General features: G+C 45.5%; 1 protein-coding gene across 1 annotated transcript in view; it reads left to right on the top strand.

Annotated features, from left to right (window-relative positions):
• The window catches only part of AK9 (adenylate kinase 9), a 191235-nt gene that overhangs the window by 63164 nt on the left and 107746 nt on the right, over nt 1-20325 (top strand). The window contains exons 13-15 of the mRNA XM_019499938.2: nt 7395-7539; nt 11628-11756; nt 16781-16944. Coding sequence (XP_019355483.1) covers nt 7395-7539; nt 11628-11756; nt 16781-16944 — 438 coding nt within the window. The remainder of the gene's footprint in view (nt 1-7394; nt 7540-11627; nt 11757-16780; nt 16945-20325) is intronic.

Here is a 20325-nt window from a genome sequence, read left to right as displayed (position 1 = left end):
GGCATGACTTTACAAGCACTCGTAGTGCTCTAGCCAGGTGCCAGAAGACTGGAAGAAGGCCAATGTGGTCCCCATTTTCAGAAAAGGGAGGAGGGAGGACCCAGGCAACTACAGGCCCGTTAGTCTTACTTCAGTCCTGGGGAAGCTCTTTGAAAAACTTATCCAGCAGCATATCTGGGAGGGACAAGCAGAGGGGAGGATGCTCAAGGGCAACCAGCATGGGTTCATTAGGGGCAAGTCCTGTTGGACTGTAGTTTCATAGTTGGTAGGGTCAGAAGGGACCTGAGGAGATCATCTAGTCTGACCCCCTGCCATGGCAGGAAAGAGTACTGGGGTCAAATGACCCCGGCCAGATGTTCATCCTGCCTCCTTTTAAAGGCCCCCAGAGTAGGAGCCAGCACCACTTCTTTTGGAAGTTGGTTCCAGGTCCTAGCCACCCCGACAGTGAAATAACTCTTCCTAATGTCTAGCCTGAAACTACCCTCCACTAGCTTGTGTCCGTTGTTTCTTGTAACTCCCAGGATTGCTCAGGGGAACAGGGACTCTCCCAATGCCTGCTGGTCCCCCTTGACTAGTTTGTAGACTAGATCCCCTCTCAGCCTTCTCTTTTGGAGGCTGAACAGGTTCAGGTACCTCAGCTTCTCCTTGTAGGGCCTGCCCTGCTGACCCCTGATCATGCGGGTGGCCCTCCTTTGGACCCTCTCCATATTGGCCACATCCCTCCTGAAGTGCGGCGCCCAGAACTGGATGCAGTACTCCAACTGTGGCCTGACCACCATCGCATAGAGGGGGAGGATCACCTCCTTGGACCTACTTGAGATGCATCTGTGGATGCACAAGGTATGGTTGGCCTTCCTAACCATGTCCCCACACTGTCGGCCCATGTTCATTGTGGCATCAGTGATGACTCCAAGATCCTTTTCTGTCTTGACACTGGTGAGAAGGGAGTTCCCCAGCCTGTAGGTGTGCCGCTGGTTCTTCCTCCCCAGGTGCATTACCCTGCATTTGTCAGTGTTGAACCCCATCCTGTTCTCTTTGACCCACCCCTGTAACCTGTCTAGATCCACTTGCAGCCTGTTCCTTCCTCCTAGCATACCCACTTCCCCTACATCTTAGTGTCATCTGTGAACTTGAACAGGGTGCTTTCTACCCCCTCACCCAAGTCACTGATGAAGATGTTGAATAGTGTGGGCCCGAGGACCGAGCCCTGCGGAACCCCACTGCCCACATCCGTCCAGGTTGAATAAGACCCATCCACCACCACCCTCTGGGTGCGGCCCTCCAGCCAGTTAGTGACCCATCTGACCGTGTAGGCATCAACACCACTGTCTCCTAGTTTCTTACTGAGAATGGGGTGAGAGACCATGTCGAAGGCCTTCCTGAAGTCCAGAAAGACTATATCCACTGTGACACCTGCATCCAAGGACTTGGTGACCTGGTCGCAGAAGGCCACCAGGTTGGTTTGACAAGACTTGCCCCTAATGAACCCATGCTGGTTACCCCTGAGCATAACCTCCCCTGCTGGCCCTTCCTAGACATGTGCCAGGATAACTCTTTAGAAAAGCTTCCCCAGGACCGAGATAAGACTCACAGGCCTATAGTTTCCTGGGTCCTCCTTCCTCCCTTTTTGGAAGATGGGGACCACACTGGCCCTTTTCCAGTCCTCCGGCACATCGCCCGAGCGCCATGAGTGCTCATAGAGCTGTGCCAGAGGCCCCACAATGACCCCTGCTAATTCCTTCAGCACTCTTCGGTGGAGATCATCAGGACCTGTGGATTTAAATACATCTAGTCCCTCCAGAAGTTCCCTGACAAGGTCCTCATGAACCCTAGGCCTGGGTGTGCCACCCACAGGGCCCTCAGGGGGCCAGTGGGGGAGATATCCGGGTCCCGCCTCAGAAATACGGAGGCAGAGAAATTGTTGAATATGTCAGCTTTACTGTCAGGTGAGATGACCAGATTTCCTAGCGTGTCCTGCAGAGGCCCCACGTTACTTGGCACCTTCTTTTGCCCCGCTATGTATTTGAAAAAGGACTTCTTGTTGTCCTCGATCTGGGTCGTTAGTCCCAGCTCCATTTCCGCCTTGGCCTTCCTGACCGCCCCCCTACATTCCCGAGCTACCAAGGTATAGTCCTCTCTTGTGATGGCCCCTCCCTTCCAATGGGTGTACACCTCCTTTTTTGTTTGGAGACGTTCCCGCATGCTTTTGGTGAGCCATGGGGGCCTTTGTGCCCTCTTGCCCCCTTTGATTCGTGTAGGGATTACTTCCCTTTGAGCTTGGAGGATCATCTCCTTAAGGAGTGACCACTCCTCCTGGACACTCAACTCCCTCCAGCTCTGGGACCTCAGTGCTTCCCCCTGTCACAGCGGGGTCCTACAGGAGGGCCGTGATCTCCTTAAGACCCCTTCCTCCGTGCCAAGTCGGCCCAAGGGCACCTTCAGATTCTCGCCCGCTACGTCTTTGATGTTCACATAAGGTTGGGAGGCTGCCTTATGTCTCCTTGGACATGGTCCGTTGTACCCTCTAGTCCTGTAGACTCCCGGACCCCTCGTGGGTCTTGTCCTGCAAACGCGTGCTCCGGGGCACCCTAGCCTTATGGGCTATGCATGGCTCCAACCACCCCTTATACCACGCCCCAAGCCTCGCAGTTGGCATAGACGTTGGTCTGTCAAAATACACTCGCCCACTCTCTGGGGCCTTCCCTGTGAAGCCACCCACTCTCTGGGGCCTTCTGTGCCCACTCTGGGACTTCTCAGTCAAGCCACCTGTCTCTCGGGTCCACCACACTGCTACCCCCTTTCTCCAGGGCTGACCGCACTACTACCCCCTCTCTCTGGGGTTTACCGCACTACTACACCCTTCTCCAGGGTTTACCTCAGGGCTATGCACTTCCTCAGGGGCTCGCCACGCCCGCAGTGGGGCTTCTCAATAATGCCCCTTCTCTGGGGCTCGCCACGCCCGCAGTGGGGCTTCTCAATAATGCCCCTTCTCTGAAGCTCGCCACGCCCGCACCGGGGCTTCTCAGTAGTGCCCCCCTCCCTGGGGCTGGGGTCTATGTACCCCCTATCCTGCACCGGCACTGGTGCTGGGGTCCTCACACTCCGCTGTGAGTCCCCAATGAGTATGCTGCACCCTCACTGGCGCCGGGGTCCCCACGCCACTGTGGGTTCCCCATGAGGATGCTGCGCCCTCACTGGCGCTGGGGCCCCCACACCACTGTGGGCCCCTGTGAGGCCTCCTCCAACCCCAATAGCCTCACCTAAGCCACCGGTGTAACAAAAACAAAGCAAAACACACAAGCCCCTAGGCTAAAACATAACGTAGAGCCGCTCGGCTAAAACAACATTGCTCAACTCAGGTCAAGCTATACCTGCAGTTCGGCTTCTCCTCGCATCCTGCCTTAGGGAGCTCCTGCCTCTCTGGCTGCTAGCAGGGACCTACTCTGGCCTCAGCTCCTGGGCTTTATAAGGGCCCAGGCCCTGCTTCTTCTCGTCAGCTGACCTGCTTTGGTTGACCCGGCAACCCACAGCTGTGCTCCTTAGTCACTGCTAGGGCTCCTTTCCTAGCAGTTTTCCCCTCTTCAGGCACAGGGCACCTCAGTGCTCTGTGACACCCCCACTAGTCTTCTTACCTCATTAAAGTCCGCCCTCCTGAAGTCGAGGGCTGCTGCCTTGGTGGAGGCTTTTGCCACCTTGCGCTGGATGGTGAATTCCAGCAGACAATGATCGCTATCGCCTAAGTGGTCGAGCACCCGCAGACCCTGTACCAGGTCGTCACCTGTGACCAGAACCAAATCCAACAAGGCATCTCCCCTGGTGGGACTGTGTACCTCCTGGGTTAGACAGAGGTCCTGAATGTCAGTTAAGAACCTGCGTGAGCGTTCAGACCTGGCTGTCTGCTCCTCCCAGGAGATGTCTGGCAAGTTTAGGTCACCTATGATGACCACATCCTTGGATCTAACTATCTCCGTGAGCTGACTTAAGAATTCCTGGTCTCGATCTTCTCCTTGGTTGGGTGGTCTGTAGTAGACCCCCACCGTTAAGTCCCTTCCTCCCCAACCCCTTTGTACTCTAACCCAGAGCACTTCCGTTTGCTCCTCCTCTGACCTAGTGATACACACTGTGGATGTGTGTTGCTCCTTGACATAGAGCGCCACACCTCCACCCTTCCTACCTGTCCTATCTTTCCTGTAGAGCCTGTAGCCCTTGATATTCACTGCCCAGTCATGCATTGTGTCCCACCACATTTCGGTGAGCCCCACTATGTCTGGGTTGGTGCTGGCTAGCAGGAGGACTAGTTCCTCCTGCTTGTTCCCCATGCTGCGGGCATTAGTATAAAGGCATTTGAGGCCTCCTGAGGATGAATGGGCCGCCCCACTAATCCCAGTGGTACCCAGGCCCATGTCACTTACCTGATTACCTCTTTCTCTTGTCATCGGTTTAGGCTGGGCTGCTCCTGCAGGTGATGCTTGGCTTGCTTGTCTGAGGCTTCCTCCACCCACGTCTTCCCCTTGACCAACCTGATAGCCTTCTACGATCAGGTCACAAAATCATTGGACGCAGATGTCATAGTGGATGTAGTCTTTCTGGACTTCAGGAAGGCCTTTGACACTGTCTCCCACCCCATTCACATTAAAAAGCTAGGTGACTGTGGCATTGATGCCTACACAGTCAGATGGGCTACAAATTGGGTCGGGGGCTGTGCCCAGAGAGTGGTGGTGCATGGGTCATATTCAACCTGGAGGGATGTGGGCAGTGGAGTCCCCCAGGGCTCAGTCCTCAGGCCTGTACTGTTCAATTTCTTTATCAGCAACTTGGACAAGGGGGTGAAAAGTACCCTGTTCAGATTTGCTGACAACACCAAGATCTGGGGCAAGGTGGGCACGCTAGAAGGGAAGGATGGGATACAACTGGACCTGGACAGGTTACAGGGGAGGGCAAATGTAAATAGGATAGGATTCAATACTAGCAAGTGCAGAGTACTGCACTTGGGCAGGAAGAACCAGCGGCATACCTATAGGCTTCTTGAAAGCACAGTGGCAGAAAGAGCTCTTGGTGTCATTATTGATTCTAAAATGAACATGGGCCTGCCAATGTGAGGACACAGTTAGCAAGGCTAACCGCACCTTGTCATGTATCCACAGATGCATCACGAGCAGGTCCAAGGAAGTGATTCTCCCCCTCTATGTGACACTGGTCAGGCCACAGCTGGAGGACTGTGTCCAGTTCTGGGCACCACACTTCAGGAGGGATGAGGCCAGCATCAAGAGGGTCCAGAGGAGGGCCACTCGCATGATCAGGGGGCAGCAGGGCAGGCCCTACGAGGAGAGGCTAAGGGACCTGGACCTGTTCATCTGCCACAAGAGAAGGCTGAGAGGGGATCTAGTGGCTGCCTATAAACTTACCAGGGGAACAGAGGGGAGTGGGTGAGACCCTGTTCCCCTGAGCGCCTCTCAGAGTAACAAGGAATAACAACCACAAGTTGATTGAAAGTAGGTTCAGGCTAGACATCGGGAGGCACTACTTCACAGTCAGGGTGGCCAGGATCTGGAACCAGCTTCCAAGGGAAGTGGTTCTGGCTTCTACCTCAGGTGTCTTTAAAAGGAGGCTTGATAACTACCTAGCTGGGGTCATATGAGCTTAACTTAGTAGGGGTCATATGACCCCAGTATTCATTCCTGCCCAGGGCAGGGGGTCAGACTTGATGATCTGCTCAGGTCCCCGCCGACCCTACATCTATGAATCTATGAACGTATGAATCAATAATTCAGTCCATATCATATCGGCACCAATAAAAGGAAAATTAACTTTATTGGCAATTGGCTTTTTTGGCTGATGTGGCTGATAATGTTGCCGATAAATGTCGTATGCATGTGCACAACCACAGCATGCATGTGGCCAGGAGTGCAGCCCAGCAGCTTGGAGAGCAGCATTCAGCCAGTAAGTCTGTGGGAGGAAAGGGGTGTGGGAGAGGGAAGGAGCATGCGGGGAACAGATCAAGGCCCTGTGGTGAGGGAGGGAGTGGGTGGGGCTGGAGCTAGGGCAATGGCAGGTGCTTCCCAGCTGGTGCGGGGCGGGGTGTGGGATGGAGCTGTGGCTCATCCAGGGGTGTGCAGAGGGGTGGGGAGGGGGAGGGGTTCCAGCTGCTGTGTGCACCCCTAGGGGAGGCATAGGGTGCATTTGCTCCCTGGATCTGTGCGTAGGGTAAGGGCAGGCTGCCACTGTGCACACAGGGTCAGAAGCTGTGCTGCTCTCTTCCTGGTGGGGCACTGGGCCAGGGTCAGGGCTGGTTGGGATGCTGGGAGGGGCATGGCAATGGGAGGGAGGGCTATGGCAAAGTTTGGGTGGCTGTAGCCCCCCTGTAGCCCCCCCCAGTGCTGCTGCTGCCTGCCCCACCCCACCCTGCCCAAGCACAGTCCCAGCCATTGGCGTTGCGTAGGAGGTACACACAGGTGCACATGCAACCCCTGAGCATGGCGGTGCACTCCCTACAAAAAGGCGCCACCAACACTGTTGGCAGCACCTGTGGGCAGTCGCCACTCGCCATATCCCCCAGGTGGTCTGCATATCTGCAGATGGTCGCCAACCCCAGGTCGGCGCTCACCCCGCCCCCCCCGCAGCAGTGCTGGCAGCAACTGCAGGAGCTCACTGCTTACTGCCACCACGCTCCTGCTTCTGCACTCCCACCGCTGCCACGTCCCCTCAGCCGCCGGGGATATGTCATTCCTGGCCCCAGCCCACCTCCCTCCACCAAGAAGATGCCAGCACAGCCTCCAGCCCCAAGCGTGCAGCAGCAGCCTGCTCTTGCCTCATGCACAGATCCCAGAGGCGCATGCCTCCCATACCTCCCCCAGGGATGTGCATGTTGGCAGAACCCCACACTCCGTGCCCCCCAGACAAGTTGTGGCTCTGTCCATGTGCCGCCCTGCCCTGCCTGGGCAGCGCTTGCCCCTGCCCAGCTCCATCCCCACTCCCTCCCTTATTACGGGGGCCTCAACCTGTCCCCCACACCTCCTCCCTCCCCACCTCTCCTTCTTCCGCAACAGACTTACCAGCCAGATACTGCTCTCCAAGCTGCCGGGCTGCATATCAGCAATTGGATCAGTATCAGCCAATATGGCTGGTAAAAAAGCCATGAACAAATACAAAATGGGGGATAACTAGCTCTAGATAGTAGTAATGTCAAGAAGTACCTATGAGTGTCATCCTTTGTATTCAAGAGAATCAGATTTTGTAATTGAAAATTATTTGGTACATGAAGAAGCTCTGAGAGAAATGTTGCTTTTACTGAAGCCATTGGGGCCTTTCCAAATTCATGCCACCCATACTTAGAGTAGAATTGTTTCTGTATGTTTGTTTGTGCATATCCCTATGAGTTCAAATATTTTCTGTAGGTTCTTGATATAGCCAAACTTATCCAACCAAGTATGGAGAAAACAAGGGAAAAAATCATTGAACAAGCACATTCTGAAGCAATAGTAGCAGCAATAACAGCAGTGAAAAATAAGCTGGAATATGAAAAAATGTTAAAAGAGCAAGGTAAATGTGTTTCCTGTCTTTTGGGCTGTCTTACTAATGTTTAGATTAGTTCAATAAAGCAGCTTCTCCTACTTGGAAATATTCTCAACTTTATCAGCAGAGTGCATTTAATTATGTTGTATAAATTAATTTTTTACCCTTCTACCACTGGTTGAGAACAAAAGGACAGCGCTAACCAACTATAAGAAATCTCCTAAAACTATAACCCTGGAAAACCTGAGAAAGGCTAAAAGAGAAATGCAAAAGGAGGCTAAGAGGTGTACCTAAGCTTTTTGTCTGACACTCTGTGATGATATTCAGAAAGCAGCTGCTGCAGGTGATAGCCAAGGTATCATATGAGGAAGGAAGGAATCAAATGAGCAATTGGTTTGGTCAAAAAGAAAACAGCTGTGCTGAAAGACTTAAATGGAAATGTCATTATTGATAAACAAAAACCACTCGAGTGTTGAATTGAACACTGTGGAATTCTCTATACTCCAATGAGACTGAAATCAAACACAAAGAGATTGAAGAATTACCAGAGTTCAAAGTTATGATAGATTTAGACAGTGAGCCTACATTAGAAGATTTACAGAAAGCCATGAAATTGATTCCTGGGAATTAGGCATCTTGCAACAACTGTTTGCCTGCTGGAATGTACAAATGTACCAGCGATGAATTACTTCAAAACCTGCATGATGTTATACTGCTCAGATGGAAAGAGGAAGCAGCACCACAAAATTTCAAAGATGCTTTGTTTGTACAAGGATGCAAAAACAAAGGGGATAGAAGCAACTGTGACAGTTATAAAGGTATCTCTCTGTTGACCATTACCAGAAAAATTGTAACTTACATCATGCTCCCTAGGTTGCAATCTCTAGGGGCACTTCTACACATGCTCTGGGGGTGTGGGATAGGCAGTGCTTTAATTAGAGTGTCTCTGAGAACTGTTCTAATTAAAGCATCACAGCATCTCATGTATCAGCATCCCTGTGCTTCAAAATAGCAGTAGGGTCGCTTGAACTAAAGTTTGTCGAACAAGCTTTAGTTCAAGCACCCTCACCACCATTTTGAAATGTGGGGCAGATACACAAGATGCAAGAGGCTGCTGGAGCACAGTAATTGCCATGCTCCAGCAGACTCGATTGAGTTGGCTCTGACACGCTGTAATTACAGTGCATTGGAGCAGCCTCCACGCTCATGTATGGGCACCTAGGTGAAAGAATCTATTCTGAAAGTCAATGTGGTTTTCACTTAGCATGCTCTAGAATTGATATGATATTTTCAGTCAAGCAATTGCAAGAAAAATATAGAGAAAAATGAATACCACTGTACATAGTTTTAATTGATCTGACTAAGGCCTTCAACACAGTCAAGTGACAGTGCCTTTTTACTGTTCTGAAGAAACTTGGTGTCTCCCCAAACTTGAATATCATTTGCTCATTACATCAAGGTATGAAGGCAGCTGTACTGTATGAAAACAAAGAATCAAATGCCTTTAACACTGACAATTGGGTGAAAAAGGGGTGTGTCTTCATCCTGTCCTTTTACATCTACTTTTCATTCTTGCTTCTTTGTGCATTCAAGGACAGCAATGATGGCATTTATCTTCGAACCAAACTAAATGGAGGCTTGTTCAACATTGCAAGGTTTCGAGTGAAAACCAAGGTAAAAGAACTGGTACTGAGAGACTTCCTATTTGTGGATGATGCGGCCTTGGTTGCCAACAGTGAATCTTCCCTGCAAAATATCTTGGGCAAATTGTTTGAATCATGCATGAGCTTTGGGATGGCAATTAGTCTCAAGAAGACTTTTATCATGTACCATGGGGTGGAAGAACCAATACCTGACATCACTCTGGAGGATAAATCTCTTGGTGTAGACAGTTTTTGTTACTGGTGTTCTACAATCAGCAGGGATCTTGACCTTCAGAATGAACTGACTAACAGAATCAGAAAAGCAGCTAAGAATTTCAGGCTATTACAGAAATGTGCATAGAATAACAGCAAACTATCAGCTCAGGTGAAGATGCAAATCTATGAGATTTGTGTGCTGTCATCCCTGCTTTATAGTACAGAAACGTAGACTACATATACTAGGCACATCAAGAAACAGAACAGCTTCCATATGAGATGTCTGCATAAGATCCTGAAAATAAAGCAGAAAGACAGAATATCAAACACAGAGGTACTAGAGCAGGCAGAAATGACACATTGAAAAAAACATTATCAAGAAAAGGAGGTTGTGATGGATTGGTCATGTAAAGAGAATGGGAAGAGACCAGATCCCCAAAAATATTTTGTATAGCAAGATTCAAGATGGCTCTAGAAAGTGGGGTCACCCTCTGTGGCAGAACCACAATGTGTGCAAAAATGATATAAAGTCATTCAACATCAGCATAGAAAGCTGGGAGGATCATGCAGAATCCCATCTGAATCCAATATCTTTTATTAGACCAACCCAGATAGTTGGAAAAATTCTTCTTTGCAAACATTGGGTACAGATACCTGTTGTCAGGTTGAGGAAGTGTTTGCAGGCACTTCCTCAGCCTGATGAAGGGTATCTGTACCTGAAAACTTGCAAAGATTTTTTCCAACTATTTGAGTTGATCTAATATAAGATATCAAATTTACCCAAAGAATCTTGTCTGTCTATGTCCTTAGACCAACATGGCTACAACCTACACCCCTGAAACATGGATATAAATATGAGTTCATAATATAGTTATATAATGATTAAATCAATTTTGGGCCTAGCATTCAGAATCTCAGATTTTAATCTCAAACTAACTCTTGCAAAAGACTGGATTATTCTGGATCAGGAGACTAGTTACCAGGCTTTGTGAATTTACTGTTTCTAGACTTAAGTACAAGTGCTCACAATAAAAAATTGCCCATTTTCCGAGTAATTATATTAAAAGTATTACATAGGTGTAGGTCTATCTACTCTTCACACTTCAAAAATTAACTGCTATACAGTGGTAAAATAATGATATATTTCCATAATTCTATTGTCCTTTCCAGGAAAACATTAAGAAACCAAAAAATTATTCATTCAAGCTTGGATCACCCTCATTAAAGGCTTTGAATCATCAGCTCATTAACTAGGACATCCTGTACTGCATTAATCATATTTTCTTTTTACTGATCTTGTTTATTGGAAGTAGCTAAAGACATGTGTGAAATGTTTTTCTATAAGCTTTCTGTATAAAATTCACACTAAGACAAGGATCTATAAGTCACTGAGTCAAGGTTTGCCATGACAGGAAAGTTGGTGGACAAATCCATGAGTGTAAAATGGATCATGGTGACTGTTAGAAGAACCCATGCAGGACTTGATATGACACTTAATATGTATTTAATATTGGTTTTCAATTAATATCAGTGTCATCCTGAAATAAGTTTCCTCCTACCCATCACAATCAGAATGAAATGGTTCATGCCTGCCATTGCAGTCCCAGCCCCCAAGCTCTTTGCAGCTTTATGCTAATCTTTTGGCTGTCATTTACCTGAAGATCATAAAAGGTAAAGCTCTGTGACAAGAGTGCTGCAAAAATCATGCTTCCCAGAAAGGCTACAGAGAAAAACCTCTGTTCCTTCATATCTGAATCAAAAGAAACTGAAGAAGATTAACCCTGTGCACAAGTAGGTTGCAGAGATATTGATGGAGGTGTTTAGTGGTATTATTATCTCCATGGAGAAGTCCAACTATTACAACCGGTTCTGCTTTTGTCCAAGCTGCTTTCTCGGCACTCTACTGGAGACTGGCAGAACATCTAGTTATGTGGATGAAGTCAACAGTTGCATAACATTTAATGGACATTTTGTGTTACAAAAAGAAATATTTATAATTCTGACTTTTTTAATATTTAAAATCTCTGTAGTCTATCAAGATTATAATATGTGTGGGTCAAGAATGCTCTATGTTTTTAACACAAATATTAGAGTTGCTTTCTTTGTGTTAAAGAAACACTGCTTCAGTACAGTTTTTTGCTTTTGATTTTATTTTTCAAGACTAAAAATTATTGAAATTAGAGCGAGTGTTAATTTGAAAGAAAAAGGTGTTTATCATCTGCCCATAATGTATCTATGTTTAATGTTATTTCGCAGCTGCAGTGGATGCCCAAGAAGCTAGTAGTGACAAAGAAATGGAGGAGATTGCAGAAGCCCCTAAAACTGGGGAAGAAGGAAGCATGGAAAAAGAGGCTGGAACTACAAAATCTGACATCAACAAAGAAGGTAAAAAATAACCATAATCCCTTACTCACACTGGGCTATCAAAGTTCTTTACAGTTTCAAAAATGAAGAGTTACTGTTTCCTTTCCCTTTTCCTCATCTGCCTTGGCATGAATATTTTAAGGCTTCATTATTATTACTGGAGGAAAGCTAAATTGAAAAAGTAAATTTTGGTAGTGTTGGAGTGATGTAGCTGTGCTGGTTCAGGAAATATACAAAAGGCAAGGGGTTTTGTGAATGATATCTTTAATTGAACCAATTGCAAAATTAGGAGAGATATAGACAAGCTTTTAGGTATAAAGTACCTTTCCCCAGGTCTGAGAAAGAAACAGAAACAGCTTGAGATCTCATAAAGATAAAAGATCTCTAAAGATAAAAGATACCACCCACAAAAATCCTTGTTTCTCGGATAAAAGTAAACTTTTGTAGTTTGTTCTAAAGATGGAGACTATTGTTACTCCTGAAACTGTCCCTACACTTCTCGTTATGTAAAAACTTCCCATTGACTTTGAAAAGGGTTAGGCATCCATTTTGGTGAAAAGTTTGATGTTTTGATGTACATTTTTTCTAAGACTTTTTTTTCCAAAAATGACTCAGAAAAAAAATAGGGATTCCAATTCATACAGACAGTTTTCCAAATGACTTCATTCTGTTGACTTTTTTCCAACCCTCACCCCTTCAGAACATCCACTTGTGAGTCAAACTCTACATACTACTTTTATGTATATCATGCCAAGTATGAAATTTACCAAGATTTGTATATTAATGGATTTAGGATTTTGAAAAAAGAAAGGGAAGGACTTTAGTATAGGAGAGTTTAGAGTTACAAAATAATGGAAATGGAGTCATGCAGACATGAGTTATATAAAAATATTCAAAGGTTTACTTAGCTCATTGCAGCTCATTACAGGTAGTAGAATCACTCAGTTTCTATAATGCACAGATACATGTCAGCAACTGCAAAAGAGGCAGATATGCATCTAAATAAAATTACTGAAGGTGAAAATATGTTTATTATACTGGGTATGTATATAACACAGATTCGTAGATTGTAAAGCCGGAAGGGACCTTGGAAGATCATCGGCTCCAACCCCCTGCACCAACGAGGAAAGATAACTGAGGGTCAGGTGACCCCAGCAAGGTGACTGTCTAGTCTCCTCTTGAAGATTTCCAGGGTAGGTGATTGCACCACCTCTGGAGGGAGCTTATTCCACAGTCTGGACACCCTGACTGTGAAAAAGTTTTTCCTAATGTTGAGCCTGAATCAGTCTTCCAGGAGTTTGTGGCTAGTTTTCTCCTCGGGTGCCCTGGTGAACAGTTGCTCACTGAACCCTTGATGTACTCCTCTAGTGTAGCGGTAAGCTGCTACCAGGTCCCCTCTCAGCCTTTTCTTCAGGTTGAAGCGTCCCAGATCCTTCACCCTTTCCTTGTATGGCTTGTTTAATTAACACGATAATTAAGCTTTTATAAATGTTCAATATTATAAGGTCCTTTCTCAATGGCTCATGGCTGTTCCAAATTTCTCTGGGTCATTTTATATAACTGGATTTGAACGAGAATGAAACATGTCTAAATTTCATCCAGAATGGCTCAACAGCATAAGGTTTGGAGACAAAAGAGAAAAATACACCTTCTGACATTACTGAAAAATAATTTTGATTATTATTTAATAGTTCTAGCACCTTAAAATAACTTGAAATGTCTGTATGGTTCTTTTTGTTCTGGTCAAAACCATTTTGGTTACAAATATTAAAAATCATAACTGGAAAAATGATATTTGAAAAATGATGAGTTTTTAAATGCCAATATTTTCTTTGAGTGTTCATTTGGTACTGCACATGTTAGCACAACAAAGTGTAATTGTAGCCTTTTCTAAACATTTTTAGGAACCCTGGAATTATACACTCAGTTCAGTATCAAAATAAATAACATAGGAGCAATTAATTAAAGTATTCTTTTTGAAATAAACACTCTCCATTTGTTGAAGGAGTTCTAGAATACACACCAGAATGCTACAGCAGCTGGATATTGAACTGCAGAATTATGGCCCATTTTAGCACAGAACAGCTGGATTCTCATACATAATATTTAAGCAGGTTTTTTCTTTATTAAGAATTTCACAGAAATGCAGTTCTGCCAATTACTTGAGTCTTACAAACAACTAAGTACACTATGCAAGAGTTACCATTTGCAAAATTAGCTTTAAAATGTAACCTTAAATGGAATCTGCTAAAGTACTATCTGAACTGTAATTATCACCTTAATACCATTTTAAATACCATGATGAATGTAATAGTCTGCTATTTGAGAATGTAAAAGTCTCTACACAAAGGAGGAATAGAGTTAGCAAATTGTATTCTTCCAGCTTTTTGAAAAAAAATATTGGCATCTTTCATCATGTTTCTTTTCTTCTTATGATATTCCATACCCACAATAGATACTAAAGATAGCACGGAGGAAACTTCCACATTTCAGAACTGCAGGAGAAGAAATAACAGAAGAACTAAATGGTGCTAATGTCATAAATTACTGTAATTATGTCTGGGCACAAATACTTACAAAACAACTTTTAAAAGTTTTAGAGATTGATAATGTCTATGATTGTGAGAAAATATTTTGACATTGACAAAAACAGTGAAAATCTTGATATAATTAGATTTTTAAAATATAAGTCTTATAATTTTGTCAAATGGTAACTAACAGGGCAAACTACATATTTTGAAGTCATTCCACAGTATTTTTTGCAAACTTTTTATTAAATAATGAAGTAACAAACCAATGTTAAAACTTCTTTAATTATTTCAGCATATGATCTTTAGTTACATTGTACCAGAAGTGAGTGATTTAAAAACACAGCAGATGTCCATATGAATTACTGACTTAGGCACCTTAATAATGTTGATACTATAGTTTGTAGTCCGATGATGTAGGCCCATCAACCTGACCTCTATCCCAGGGAAGGTCTTAGAAAAGATTATCAAAGAGACCATTCTTAACAGACTGACTGATGGCAACATCCTGAAAGATAGCTAGCATGGGTTTGTTGTGGGTAGGTCTTGCTTGACCGATCTTATTTCCTTTTACGACCAGGTGACCTATCACCTGGACAAGGGAGAAAAGATTGATGTCATATATCTTGACTTTAAAAAAGGCTTTGATCTGGTATCCCATGATCAACTCTTAGCATAACTGGCTAACTGTGGCCTTGGCCTCACCGTGATCCTCTGGCTGAGGAATTGGCTCTGTGGTAGGACCCAGAGGGTGGTGGTTGATGGAAGTCAATCATCGTGGTGCGCTGTGACCAGTGGGGTACCTCAAGGCTCTGTCCTTGGGCCTATACTATTCAACATCTTCATTAATGATGTGGATGTTGGAGTCAGAAGTGGACTGGCCAAGTTTGCCGACGACAGCAAACTCTGGGTAAAGTGTCCATACCTGAAGACAGGAGGGTGATCCAAGCAGACCTTGACAGGCTCAGGAAATGGGTGGATGAGAACCTGATGGTGTTTAACACTGAAAAATGCAAGGTTCTCCACCTTGGGAAGAAAAACCTGCAGCATGCTTATAGGCTCGGCAGTGCTATTCTGGCTAGCACTATGGGCGAAAGGGACTTGGGAGTCATGATTGACCACAAGATGAATATGAGCCTTCAGTGTGATGCTGCAGCTAGTAAAGTGAGCAAAACGCTGGCTTGCATCTATAGATGCTTCTCAAGCAAATCCAAGGACATCATTCTCGCACTGTACTCAGTTTTGGTGAGGACGCAGCTGGAGTACTGTGTCCAGTTTTGGACTACACAATTCAAAAAGGATGTGGAGAAGCTTGAGAGAGTACAGAGGAGAGCCACACACATGGTCAAAGGTCAGGAAAACATATCTTATGATGAGAGGCTGAGAGCCATGGGACTCTTCAGCCTGGAAAAGTGCAGGCTTAGGGGTGATCTGGTGGCCACCTATAAGTTTATCAGGGGTGCTCACCAGGATCTGGGGGAATGTCTGTTCACCAGAGAGCCCCAAAGGAAGACAAGGTCAAATGGTCACAAAGTCCTTCATTACCATTTCAGTCTGGACATAGGGAAGAACTTCTTTACTGTCCGAGCCCCCAAGGTTTGGAATAGACTGCTGCTGGAGGTGGTTCAAGCACCTACTTTGAACACCTTCAAGAGACATTTGGATGTTTATCTTGCTGGGATCCTATGATGCCTGCTGACTTCCTGCCCCTGGGGCAGAGGGCTGGACTCGATGATCTTCCGAGGTCCCTTCCAACCCTAGTGTCTGTGATATGCTACCTTGAAATATGATTTTTGCCACTAATGAAAAATTAGTAGGTGTCAGAGATGGCCAATACTTTGATTAAAAGACCCTCTAAAGAACTCTGAGAGTGCTATAGAAAGTTCTAGCAATTTAAAAAGTATCTTCAAAAACAGTACTGTTGTATAAGATTCATGTTGTAGCCATAGCATTTAAAAAGAGTGTCATTTGAAAAGAGCATTGAACCAATGCTCCACATGGTGCTAGGGGTCATTGTACTGTGATTATGTTATATAATCTCTGAAGTTTTATTTGGCATATATTTCTCAGTTCATGTTAATAAATATTGTGCAGTGTTGCTGTGGTAGCTGTTCAATTCTACCTAAGGAAATGGCTCATTTTGGTGATCAGTGAAATAAAACGTATAAATCCTTTTTGAAACTTCTGGATATATGCTATTCATTATTATTATATATTTTAATATTAATTAATTAATTAATATTTCATTCTAATTATTGGGTGGTGAAATACTACAATGGACTATATAGGGATGTTATGGAATTAGAGATTTTTTAAAACTGAAGTTAGACAAATACCTGCTAGGAATATTTTAGGTATACTTTATCTTGTCTCAGTAAATGAAAAAACTTGGACAAAATGCTCTCTTGTAGTCCCTTCCAGTCTTACATTTCTATGAATCAATAATTATATTACTGCATTATTAATCATATGAATTAATTAATTAATACTTTATTTCAATATCCCTGTTGCTTGCAGAGTCAATAGAAGAGTCATCCACAGAAACATCAGAGCTAGAGGTAACTGCAGCTCACCCAGAAGTCCAAGTTATGGTACAGGAAGCTCTAAATATTGCAATGCAGTCTCCAATAACACTATCTACTGACGTATATGCTGCAGTATTACAGGAGACCATAACAGAGGTAAAGATACCAGCACTAAATAACAAAGCTCCTAGATATAATTTATAAGAGTTGCTTATAAGATTTATTTCTTTAGAAAATATTTACTTTTCAGATTGTGGATCCATTTGACCTGATATACTTCTACTTCACATTACATAGTTTCAATTTAATCCAGAACATATTGTAGATTATCACACTTTAAGATATATTCATAGCTTTGTAAATAAATATATCAATTGAACCTCTCACACTTCGCCCTTATCAATCTATAGTACAAAACCTCTGTTATCAGTAGCCTCACTGATGACTATGGCTATAATAATTATAATAGTCTGTAACATGCCCTGATCCCAGATGCAGTCAGGTGTACCTTTGAGACACACTTCCATGTATGTGGGGAGGGTGTCACCCCACAGCATGTGCGCACATGTGTGCGTGCGTGTGTATGATACACATCTCACCATACCCACACCTGCTCCCCAACAAACCCTGCAACCACACCCTCCCCCATATACAATCACACCCCCCAAAAACACCAAACCCACCTATACCCATCTCCCCCAATCCCACCCCCTCATACACCCACACGGCACACACACACCTCCACACCCCACCACACACACATCCAGCCCCCCAACCACACCCCACATACAATATATATGTGTAAGACTTTATTTTGAGCTATTTCGCAATTGCAAACGCATGTCAATAAGGACAAAAATAATTTTTTAAATAAAATATGTTATAATAGATGTTTGATTATTAGTGTATGATTTGGTTTTTTTGGTTCCAAGATGGCAAACCCCTCTTTCCATATATCCACGCATAAGGTAGGGCAGGGAAGACGGGCCTGCTGAGCCCTAGGACTGTGGCTGCTGCTGGTGGTGGCCCCAGCACGGCCCACACCTGTTCTGCACCACTCATCCACACTAAGCAGTGGCAGCAGTGGCCAGGCAGAAGCTGCTGCTGGCATGGGGGAAAAATGGCCCTTTCCCTTCACCACTGCTGGGCAACTCTTGCTGCAGCTGCCCAGAGCTCAGGGGGTGACAGGACTCACCACAGGCTGGACGGCACTTGGGCCAGGTGGGACCAAGGGACCCACTGTGGGTCAGACAAAGACCCTCTGTGGGCCATATCTTGCCCTACCCGGCCTTAGACCTTCTCCTAAGGCAGTGGTTTTCAACCTTTTTTCGTATGCAGACCCTCAAAAAGTTTTGAATGGACCCCTTTGAATTGCAAGTGTGGGTATTCATATACTTTTGGTTGATCATAGTCATCTTTCACAGACCTCTTAGACATAATCTACAGACCCCCAGGGGTCTGCAGACCACAAGTTGAAAACCACTGCCCTAAGAGGCACTTGGGAGTCAGGGTGGCAGTTAGTGGCATTCCTCTACTTCAGCTACTCTCATGTCCCCTGTACTTCCCCTGTACTTCAGGCACTGCTGTTTCCCTCAGCCCTTCTACTTCTGCCACCACCACTACTCCTCCCCGCCTGCTCCAGCTCATTCCCCTTGCTGGCAATTGACACAACCCCCCCTCCCCACATCCCCACCTCCCCATTGGCAAGGAGAATCAGCAGCAGTCAACAGCCAGGGGAATCAGTGGTGAGGGAAGTAGTGGTGGTGGCTGAACTAGGGAGACAGGAAAGAATCATGGGAGGAGCTGAAATGGGAGGAGCATGAGGGAAGTGTCAGCTGTAGTTGCAGCTAAGGCATGGAGTATGAGAGTGCCCAGTTTTCCTATGGTGGGGTGTAAATCCACAAGCATTGGGGAACACTGACTTAGGCACAGTTCTCAGCAGCTACCTGAGCAAAGACTTTAGCATAAGGCATTGGGATCAACAGTTATTTTCTTCTAAGATAGTTAACTTCCTAACCATATGCTGAAAACAAATTTTCTATTCAATCAATAAGATTGAATGCTGTTCAAGGTCTTACTTTGAGAACCTTTTCTTATTCATAATGGACCTTTATGTGTGTGCTTAAGCCAATGGGTCTTAAGTCTGTACTTAGGTGCTTTCTTGAAAAGCAAAGAGCTAAAGCACATGCTTAAGTGGGTTCCTGAATTGGTCCTTCAGCACAGCAAAAATCCAAAAATGTGCAGATTTTTTTTAAGGCCAGGATGAACCAATAGATCACCTACACTGAACTCCTTTACAACAAAGGCTAGCTCCTCCTATATTAAGCCTAAAACTTATATTTAGGTATGTCTTCAGTGTCCACATGCTGACCTAGGAAGGGCTGCTGAGAAGTAAGCCCTGCCCATTCTTTCCCCCTCTGCAAATGCCAAACTCCAGAAATTAAGTAATGTAACCACTTTAGAGCAGTCCTGAGTAGACACCAGCAAGTGCTTCTGAGACAGAGAGGCTGAGAGTGGCTGTGGACCTGCACTCAGGACAACTCTAAAGTAGCTATGCTGGCTAATTTCTAGCATTTGGCACATATGGAGAAGGACTGAATAGGAGGCATGCTTTCTGCCTTCCTCCTAGGCACAGCATGGAAGTATAGACAAGTCTTTTGACTTAACCATTAGGGTATACAAAGCGGGCTGTATTTGATTCAGATTTGGCCCGATTCAGGGGACAGTAATTCAATTAGCTGATTCAGATCACTGCCCTGATTTGATTTGGCCGAATCCATATCTGAAGATTCAATTCTGATTCAGAGAATCAGCAATTCAGCCATAGACACAGCTTTATATGTTTTTTCTACATACCTCGAGGTACCAGGCACAACTCGTGAACGCTGAGATGGTGGGGAGGATGGAGCTTCCCACAGGAGCACGGGGGGTGGGCCGTGCGTGCTTGGTGGTGGACGCAGAAGTGGACCAGAAGTACTTCCAGTCCACTTCTGAGTCCACTGCCAAGTGTGTGGGGGACCCCCCCGTGCCCCCCTGGCTCGGCAGTCAGCCACATGGGGACTCTGGGTGCCCCACCAGACCCAGGAAACACCAGTCACCGAGCCAGGGAGCGGGGTGGGGGGTCCCCTGCACACTCTGTGGCGGACCTGGAAGTGGACCAGGAGTGCTTCTGGTCCACTTCCAGGTCAGCTTCCAAGCATGCTGGGGACCCCCCTGCACTCCTGTGAAACGCTTCACCAGCCCCACCTTCTCAGCACTCATGAGCCACCTGGTATCTTGAGGTATGTAGAAAAAACATATAAAGCCGTGTCTATGTCTGAATCGTTGAATCTGCCTGAATCTCTCCGAATCTAATCAGAAGCCTCCAATTCGATTTGGTGAGATTAATGGGTCTCCTGATTCAATTCGGATTTGGAGATTTGCCCGCTGAATTGGGCGGAATCTCCTCCAAATCGAATCAGCGACCTAAGTTTTGCACAGCCCTATTAACCATATCTTCTAAAACCATATTTTCCCATCCTTATTTAAAACAATCAA

This window comes from Alligator mississippiensis, chromosome 1 (assembly GCF_030867095.1).
Source record: "Alligator mississippiensis isolate rAllMis1 chromosome 1, rAllMis1, whole genome shotgun sequence".
NCBI classification, from domain to species: Eukaryota; Metazoa; Chordata; order Crocodylia; family Alligatoridae; genus Alligator; species Alligator mississippiensis.
This window is presented reverse-complemented; position numbering and strand designations above follow the sequence as displayed.